We start from the raw sequence: 9,975 nt of genomic DNA, 5'->3' as shown, positions 1-9,975 counted from the left end.
CTTTGGTCTTGGCTGTAAAAAATAGTCTATATATTTAGACATGTTACTTCCTTTTTCCTTGTCCTTGAGTCGAGTCTGTTGGAAAGGTAGCTGAGCAAGATCAAATCTCTGCAGTAGACCGCCCAGAACTTTAAATTCACGTGAACAGAGGTGTATTGTGAGATAAATAACCCTGTAACAAGTTTGTCGTCACCTCTCAGCACAGAAGAAAGGTGGCAGTAGGAATTTTTCCCTCCCTCTCTTCTCATCCTCCTTCAACCCTGTTTCTGGGAATTATCTCCTGTAAACACAAATTTCTGGACTGGTAACATCAGAAAGTTTGTTAATCAAAACACATTTTGGAATATCTCTAGTAGCAAATTTAGGAACTGAAAAAAATTAGTTCTTTAATGTGCAATTAACATACATTAGGAAGAGCTATATTTTGTTTGCTCAAGTGTACTGCTTTCCTTTAGTTTGCTATCATGTAAGGTAATTTAAGGTAACGTCTTTCTTTGTAGAGGGTTCTAATGCACCTTCTAATGTGCTTTGCAAATTGCTGCTGGTCTTGAAAGACTGGATGGCATACTTTCCTGATTATGTGATGTTTCCCAGAGAACATGAAAGAATAGCAAGGAAATTTAATTTTCTAATGTCTTTTTCATTTTGTAAGACAATTCTTGTCTTTGCGTCTTTTACTCAAGGTGGCATATGTGCTCCAGGACTGGTGGCTTTCTTACTGGTAAGTTGATGATAATAACTGGTCAGCCATTTCTGCCTTTTCAGTCAAGTGCTGTTTGTGTAATAGAAATCAGTGTTGTATAGGTGGTGGTGGTGGGGGGAAACCTTGTCTAGGAAACTTCAGAATATGCTTGATCTTTTTCTGATCTCCACTCACTTTGTGTGGGGAAGAAAAATTAAACGTAACGATAAAGTGTAGCCTGTGATCGCGTCTACTCATGGTGTGATGCATGACAACATCAGTACGTGGGATCTCTTGAACTAAAGATTTCAATGGAGTTGAACCTAGAAACAGTTAAACGTACTCATGAATATTTGCAGAATGTGATTTTATTGTTGTCTTCTGTATGCATTTCTACAGGGCAAATCATCAAGAAAAGTTGAATGTCACAACAAATGGAAATAATGGAGCAAATGAGACTGAACATCTAGACCTTAACTTTTATTTGGGAATTTATGCAGGTAGTTACACATGCATGTGTGTGTGTCTGAAGAACTGTTTATTATCTGACCTATCATAATAAACAGTTTGGGGAGGTGTGAAGAAATGTCAGTGTGGGTAAATGTAATTTCTAGCAATAACTGAATAAAGTCTTGACAGATTAGAGCCTGAGTCTGGCTTCCTGACTAAATTAATTGGAATAAATAAAATAAGAAAGATCTAACAGAAGAAATGGGTTGAATGCAGACTCTTAATTTGCTTTGCTTGGATTTTGGGCAGTAAACTAGGAATTGAGTATTCAAAAAGTCAGTCACCATAAGGTTGTGGTTATTGTCTATACTAATGGGTCATTGAGCTAAATCTTCAGTCATTATATGGATGGGCAAGAAGGATTAGAAATGGATCTTCATTCTGCGCTGTTCTAAAACTTGGCACGGCTGCATTCCTTCTGAAGTGCCATAGCAGAAGAACCACTTCTTAGAAAGCATCCTAGATAGGTATGCAAAGCAGGACATTAAAAAACTTTTCAATATATTTCAATAGGTAGCCATATGCTTCTGAATATCCAGAAAAGGGCGTTGATCCTTGTATTCAGGCATCCAAACATCTTGAAATATTGCTGTGAAATGTAGTAAAAATTGGCATAGAAAAATCATGTGTAGAAATATGGTCTCAGATGCTACTGTTTAACACTTAGCGATGTACAGTTCTGTATGGCATGGCAATTTCTTGATGGAGATGTAAACGATAGGTCTGAGAAAACAGGTAGAATACCAGAAGAATATGCATTGAATGTATTCAGAAACATCTCTCATGGGTGAGAGGGTAGGTGGGGGATTTTTTGTTGGTTTTTTGGTTTTGGTTTTTTTTTTTTTGGGAATCCACATGATCTAAGTGCTTGACAGAAAACATTGGTATTGGCCTGGAAAGCAACAATTTAGGAACCAGATAAACTTGGCTCTTAATTTCTCTGTGTAATGTCTTATTTCATGAGCTGTTCCAGTGGACTGCACAATATGATTAAGTGTGGCAAACTTGGCTTTCTCTGACCACATAACCTAAAACACATTACAGAAAATTTGGTCCTGTAAGGCAAATTTTGTTCTAGATAGCAGAACAGCAGAAGTTACCTTTATATGCAAATGTTCAGATGGTTAGTGAGATATTTGCAAGAGTTGAAGACAGCATTGACTTACCTACACAAAATTGTAAGTGAAGTTGAAAAAGTTATAAAAAGACAGTACCTTTCATATGAAGTACATAATAGTCTAATTTACCTTTTTCTATAACCTCTAAAACTGTATAAAGTAATTTAATGTTTTTATTTCTGATTCTCAATGTTTGGAAAAAGAAAAAAAATCACCATGGTAGTTCCTTCCTAGTCCTTGTTGTTTCTATGAGACAAAGATTTAGAAGGGTAAAATTTCTGTTAATGGGAAACCCTGTTGGCCAGAACTGAGGTACCAATTCCACACCTTTTCTGTAAAGTGAGTGTGCAGAGAGCCCTTGTCTCTCTCATGCTGAGGTGGTAAGCTTGTAAATGGGGAAAGCAAAAATCTTCAGAGTGAGACAGACTAGATGAAGGACTTGAAAGTGAGTGTCATTCCTCACCTTTCTCCCTAGCAATTAGGTCTTTTCAGGTGATCTATTTGGTGAAGGTCATGCCAGTGGCTTCCAAGTGGCTTCCAAGCCTGAGTGAAGTTGTACAGAAATGTGGGGTTCCCAGGATGTGCTCCCTCTCTTCCTATCGCTCCCACAGACTGCTGTTAGGTGTGGGCTCTGCCACAGCTTCCTGCTTAGCACCTCTTCTGCTCCCTCTTTGCGTGACCCAGCTTTCCTGTTTAGGTATATGGAAAAGCTGTTTTCCAAGAGTAAGTTTATCCCAGCCACGTGCTTTTTTCTTAAAAACAGCACCACGCAGAACATGAGCAATAAACTGCAAACAGACAAATGAAATAGTGATACCTTTTTTTGCATCCTAGGAGGATACAGGAGTATCCCCTTAACCACATCATATAATTTAAAACCTCACTTTTTTCCCACTGTTACTATAGCTGTATCTGAATTGTATTCAGTTTTAACCTGTCCATAGAATAGGCAATGTTTTATGTTGCTAGTTAGGGTCTAACTTAAGGGTGTCCTCAAGGCCTGAGGGTCTGGGCTTGTGGTGGTTATGCTTAATTTCTGGAGCAGATCACCTGGCGCCTGGAAGCACTGCCAAGCTTAAGGTTAACACCTTCACTGTTCACCTTCATTGACTGGGAATTTGGGCAGCCACATTGGAGATTACACACAGCAAACAGAGCAGCAGCAATCTCATCATTCTTTGTTTCCATCTTTTGCCCTGTAGCACCCCTGTCTTGTAAGTGGAGATGTGCCCAGAAGACAGACAAACAGTCTGCAGACCAATTCCCCGGAAGGGCTCTATTTCACGTGGCATGAGGGATGCATCTTCTACTGTGTTAAAGAAATACACATAATTTAAGTGATTTGATGTGGTTTACAAGGGGAAGAATGGCATGAGTGGTTTGGGCTGATTGAGAGTAACTCAAGGTTGTCTCTAAATAGCCATGTATATATTACTTGGTTAATACCTGCTGGCAAATGTTGAATCTTCACAGTGACCTCTGCAAGCCACAATTACACATGGCACTGTGAAATGAATTTCTTAGCAGAGCTGTTATGCAGAAGGTTTTAATACAGATTTATTTAATGAGTTAACAGTCATTTCCTACATTTCTATAAAGTACCAATTCTTTCAAACCTAAAAAGAGAAATTGTTTAAATTGGAGATATGATATTAACTGAAACTAGTGCCAAATACAAGGTATCTGGGTTTCTGCGCTCAGTCTGAGTCCCTAGGCTTAAGTTTGGATTCTTGCTATATACAGGAGTCAATAAAATTTGGTTGTAGTTCGGTTTTATTTTTAAATTCTTTTCCTTTTGAAAGATCCATATCTGTAAGCATGCCTTGTCCATGTTTTTTAATTTCAGGTTTAACGGTGGCTACAATACTGTTTGGCATAATAAGAAGTCTTCTGGTGTTTCAAGTTCTTGTTAATTCTGGTCAGACTTTGCACAACAAAATGTTTCAATCCATTTTGAAAGCTCCTGTCTTGTTTTTTGACAGAAATCCTATAGGTAAGTTTAATATTAAAAAAACCCTTAGTGTACCTCATTGATTATATTTAAACTATACTATTTCTGGGCAATTATGATTTTACAGTATTTTTGCATGGTTTTGGGGTTTTTTTGCTTCTTTTACTTAAAATCTTTAAATTTAACAGTGTGATTTTCTTAAATTTAGAAGTCAGAACATTGACTGCTTATTGATGGTTGATCTTACTCTCTTCAAATGCAGCCTACAGAAAAATGAATTACCTGTGGCTTTGGTGTTGTACACTGACCTGCTGGTTGCATTGCTGTTCTGATTCAGTTACACAAGGGTGTCTTCCATATGCTGAAAGTATACGCATGCATTTTGTGGGGATGCCCTTCTTGTGCTTTTCTTTGAAAGCTTAACCCCAACAATTATTTGCCCTTTTAAGAAATAAGCATGTGTGGTAATTCAGTTTTGAGAAACTGTGTAGCTTACTATCCTTCCAGAACACACAGAAGCATAAAGCATGCAATTTAAAACTGTAATCCAGATCCTTATGCTCTTCAAAAGAAACGAGAGAGAAGCTGGAGCAGAGTGAAGAGAGTGGAGAGGCGGGGCAGTACCGATTTACTAGCCAGTCTTACATGAGAAACAGAAATCTGAGGGTCTTTGCTCCCTTGAAGAAAAGGAACATAGGCTTGATCTCATAGTTCCACAAGCCATTTAATGATTGTAAGGTTATATAGGTATATAGGGATGGCTTTATTGTTTCAGAGAAATTAGTACTATTTTTAGGAAAAAAATGCTCATGTAGAGAAAAGGTTCATGTCCATAATATGATGAATGAAGCATGTACAATTTCCCCTGCAAAAAAAAAAAAAAAATCTAGAACTGCAGAAGTTTAAATCTGTGTTATATGGTCTACTTGTACTGTGAGTCTGTAGTAGTGTAAATTCAAGGCCACTGCAAAGAATTAGAAGTGAAGCCATAAGCTCCAGAGGCAGGTTAGTGGAGAGCTAGGGAGAGCACATACATCAGAAGAAAATGTAGTACTGATGGGGTTTGTTGTCAGATAGGCAGGGATTTTCCTCTTCTCTCTTCTTTTTTTTTGTGTGTGTGTGTGTGTGTTTGTGCGCAGCTTATGCAGTAACTGTATTTTTGAGGGAATACATAATCATCTTATAACCCTGGCTCATCATAACAAACTAAGAACTACAGAGTAAACATCAGGGCCAATGTAGAGTAATAAATAACAGTTTCCTTTGTAACATACTGTGAAGCTCAAATTAGCAGTGCTTTGTAAAAGTGACAGTCATAAAACCTGGCTATCGCTGGTATTCACACGCTGTCGTGACTTGCAGTTATGTGTTCCTATTTATCAGCAGATATTTTATAATAGAAAATTAACTTCAGTGTGCATATATTTCTTTCCCTTCATGTTTCTTTCGGTCATGATAGCATGCCAAAGGTACTGCTGTTCTGATCTATACATTTTTTCAAAAAGGAAAAAAGGGAAAAGATTACATGTGAGACGATGCTCTTGTACAGAACTGCAGCATGTAGCAGTTCTGAAATTCTGTTTTTAACATCTGTGTTTCATTGTCAGATTTACATGGGTTTTTTACTATGTATTTATCTTTTAGAACTTTAAATGCTATTTTTTTTGCATTGGGGTGAGATTGATTTACGTAGAAGTCTTTTTGTCTTTTTTTCTTTTTTTAATGTGCTTTACTATGAAAAACATACTAAAGAGAAATTAAAATTTTTAAAGGCTCCTTTTTCTAGGGTTGTGATTGTAATAGCCAGGCCAAACTATTAGTTGTCATATCCCATATTAGCAAAGCTGATATTACAGTGTCAGATCTGTCATTTAAGCATCCGGCATGTTCTCAGTATTTGTGTGAGGTCTCTAAGACCTTAGCAGAAGCAATTGCTGAAGTGACTTTCGCTGTTTTTTTTATCCAAAAATAATCAGCAATTAAAAAATGCCATGGCCAGTATTTTGAACACACAGTGATCTGTGTTCCAAAGTTGAGGAAGGAAACTTAAATAAATAGACATTCCAAGCTCTCAATAGTTCTTATTGGGGAAACAGACTAATGAGCAGCATCAGGGAGTCGACACTAGGAAATGGAAGTACATGGTGAATCATGACATGTCTGTCAGCTCCCAACAGCGTAGATCCAATCAGTCGTGGTGAATAAACGAGATGACTTATTTCTAAAAAATTATGCTTTGTAAATCGGTTTAGGCATGAGCCCAAGATCTCTCATTACAGATTGCATTAGCAATATACAGGGAGGGGAAGGTTGTAAAGGGAATAGTAATGTGCATCTTACTCAGATGATATAAGAATTTGAATGTATTTTTGGAACCTGGATTACATAGCAGAGACAGCAGAGGAATATGAGGACCCCTCTCCTTTCTCCCTTCCCCTCCCAAAATATTTGTATGTACCCAGATTTCACCTTTGTGTAATTTACCATGGATCTAAAAATAGTTAGACATTACTGCTTTAAGTATGTTTTGCAATGGAAGAACCTTATTAATAAATGACTGTCTCTTTCTTTCTTAAGCACTTAACCCTATTGAGCTGATAACCCTAAGTGACTAAAGCTTGTCGGGCATTCAGAAAAAATGATCACATATTTATGACTGAAATTCAAATTTATCAGCAGATATCTATACAGCATTGCTTAGACATAGTGAAAGCTTGCTGGGAAGTTAGAGATTAAGTGGTTGTATTTTGGGCTTTATCACATCTGACTTGTCTGCATTTGGTGGCAGAACTTGTTTATTTTTTGGAGTGTATAATGTGACTCTCTTGAAACTTCCTTTGCTCTTCTATCCATATCCCAGTAAGGGAATTGCATGCATTTCAGGGTATCTGTAAGGAAGAAAACACGGATATTTTCTTCTTCGTAGTGAATGCTTTCTATATTCCTCTTCGTGTGTCACTTGCAGGAAAAAAGGGTTGGTTTCTGTGCATGTCTAGCACAAGAGGGCAGCATGATCTGTTTTATCCCAGTCTAGCATTACAACAGCTTGTTAGAAGGATAACAGAATTTATCTGTTATGTTTTCAGAGATGATATTTGAGAAGTGAATTTTCAACCTCTCCACTGTGCAATAGTAATGTCGTTCCTTTCAGTTGTCCTCATTCAAGCATTGGAACAGGCTGCCCAGGGAAGTGGTCGAGTTCCCATCCCTGGAGGTATTTAAAAGACGGGCAGACGAGGTGCTTAGGGACATGGTTTAGTGGTGGGCTGGCAGGGTTAGGTTAATGGTTGGACTTGATGATCTTAAAGGTCTTTTCTAATCTAAACAGTTCTATGATTCTGTTATCTGCAAGTATAATATTTTATCTTAATCTTCTACACAGTAAGCTTTTCACCTTCATGTAATGCTGAGTTCAGGAACTTTGCTGGTGGTGTAGTTAGTGGCCAAAACTCAGATAACCTACGCTTTGGTCCCGTCAGGGAGACCTTCTTCAGCCATTATTCCTTTTTAATTTCTTTTTCAATATATTTATAACATTTCAAAACAAATTTGATAGAAAGCTAGGTAAAAGGGACCAGGACTTCAGCAGCAATGACTTGAATTGGGAGTTCCCTCTTTTGAAATTAGTTTCTTATTGATAGTTTAGGAGATCTTAGTTTTGACAAGCTTCAGGATTTGATTCAAGATTACTTGCTTAGCTTGTAAATGAATTGTTCTTTTCTGGGATTTGAGGACAGAGATTTCTTTAGAGAAGGGATGCTAATGTGTAACTGCATCACTTTCAGTAATGGTAGTTTTTGTGGAGATTGTGTGTAATTCTCAATTGCATTGAGTTTAGGAAACTGAAACCTGCTGCTGCTGTGCTGGTGGGTGCTGTAAGAATGAATGAATGATATGCATGAATTTGTTCAGATAAAATAGGAATCTCTTCCCCCTCCAGAGATCTGTCTAAAATTCAGATTGAACCAGAACCACTACTGAAACGCATATGAAAAGCTAGCTCTTTTTTCTTTTCTTTCTTTTTTTTTTTAATTGTATCTCTCCAAACTCTTAGTTCTGACAGTTCATAGAAGGAGGAGAAATATTTTGGCAGACATTATAGCATTTCTGGCCTTCCTAGGAATAGAAAGCACTGAATTGTGTGATGGTTGTCCTCTACCTGTTAAATTGGCAGATTTTTTTTTTTTCTCCTGCAAATGCTTTGTCAAAGCTGCGAATAAACATTGATCCCTTTGGGTGCTTAGCCAGACTTTGAGGTTTGACCAGGTTATAAAGAGAAATATTCTCCTGTCTTGGCAGCCAGGAATGACATGCCAAACTGATAGCTAATAGCAGCATATAAAAGCAAGCTCCAAATATTAAAAGATAAAAATATGAAAGAAAGCTGTTGTTATAATGAAGAGTTTGTTTTTCTTTAAGGCATAAGGATTTTAATTATGGTGTTCATAAATCAGGTGTTGAAACACCTATAATTTGACAGAGAAAGTTTCTTTATAGGATTAAAAGCATGTTCATCAATGGACAAGTGCCTATCTGTATTTTATCTGACAGAAGAGTCAAATGGGCAATGTTGTTAAAGTATTTAAACCGTATAATAATTGCAACAAATATGATATTTCAGCAGTCTGAAAATTACAATGCTGATAATAAGGTTGTTAAATTATACTCTATCAGTTGGATAGTGAAACTGCTCTAGTTAGTGTACATTAATGTATGCTTGTTCACACAAGTGATTCTGCTGAACAAGTAGCATGTTTAAACAAGAAATACTGGTCTTAAACCCTGTGATTTACAGTAGGTGGTGTTTTGGCATATCACGCAGTTAACAAGGCAAAGCCTCATGTTAAAATATCTCGTTTGTAGTCTCATTCATCACCGATATAAATATTCAGTAGCGATGCCAGAAAATGTATTGTATTCCTATTTGACTCAATGACTCAATTGCTTGCTTTCTTTTCGGAAACAAGATCTATGCTATCTTTCTGATGCAGTTTTCAGATATTTCCGTGTGGTCAAGATGAATTCTGCGTGATTGTTAAAAACTATACCAGCTCTTTTGACAGCTTTCATGTTCTCTTAAGCTAATACAAAAAAAATACGTTGTCCTTAAAGCAGCAGAGGCTTTGTTTTTTACTCTCTGTGCCAAGCTCTAAAGCACGTTCACGTGTGCGCAGGTTTGTTAGTTTATGTTGAAAAGAAGTCCCTATAGGACAGCCTTTTGTTGTAAAATGAAAACACAGATTCTCTCTTCCGTGTTGGTAATCACTTGCATTTATTGTTATTAAGATGGCAACACAATAGGTTCCATCAATCATCGAGATCCTTAACAACCGCACAACGTTGTAAATATTATGTTTGGGTGTTTGAGTGGAACAGCTCGTCACTGAAGTAGGTGTGGTAATTAAAACCTGTTAGGTTGCTACATGTGTTTTAAAAAAAAAAAAACTTTAATGTTTTTTCATATAACAATGGCGATATGTACTTTAAACCTTATCAGGGCGTGATTATTAAATGGTATTTTGTGGGAGTTGCTCATTTACTGTTAGTATTATCATGGCTTTTGTTAAGAGTTTAAATACTATTACGCTTCCATGTGTTTTATCACATTATGATTCTGTCAGGAACCTTATAAAGTTGATTGCTATAGGAGTAGTCTTTAAAGTTAGTAAATAGTACTCTGGAGTTATGTTTACATTTATTATCTATTAGCATAA

At 36.9% G+C, this 9,975-nt stretch overlaps 1 protein-coding gene across 1 annotated transcript in view; it reads left to right on the top strand.

The window, feature by feature from the left end:
* Positions 1 to 9,975, top strand: part of ABCC4 (ATP binding cassette subfamily C member 4) — a 154,296-nt gene that overhangs the window by 54,257 nt on the left and 90,064 nt on the right. The window contains exons 17-19 of the mRNA XM_009634600.2: positions 684 to 721; positions 1,082 to 1,182; positions 4,157 to 4,303. Of these exons, the coding sequence (XP_009632895.1) occupies positions 684 to 721; positions 1,082 to 1,182; positions 4,157 to 4,303 (286 nt within the window). The remainder of the gene's footprint in view (positions 1 to 683; positions 722 to 1,081; positions 1,183 to 4,156; positions 4,304 to 9,975) is intronic.

This window comes from Egretta garzetta, unplaced genomic scaffold, assembly GCF_000687185.1.
Source record: "Egretta garzetta isolate BGI_Z169 unplaced genomic scaffold, ASM68718v1 scaffold442, whole genome shotgun sequence".
NCBI classification, from domain to species: domain Eukaryota; kingdom Metazoa; phylum Chordata; class Aves; order Pelecaniformes; family Ardeidae; genus Egretta; species Egretta garzetta.
Note: the sequence above shows the minus strand (reverse complement) of the source record. Positions and strands in the feature narration are given on the sequence as shown.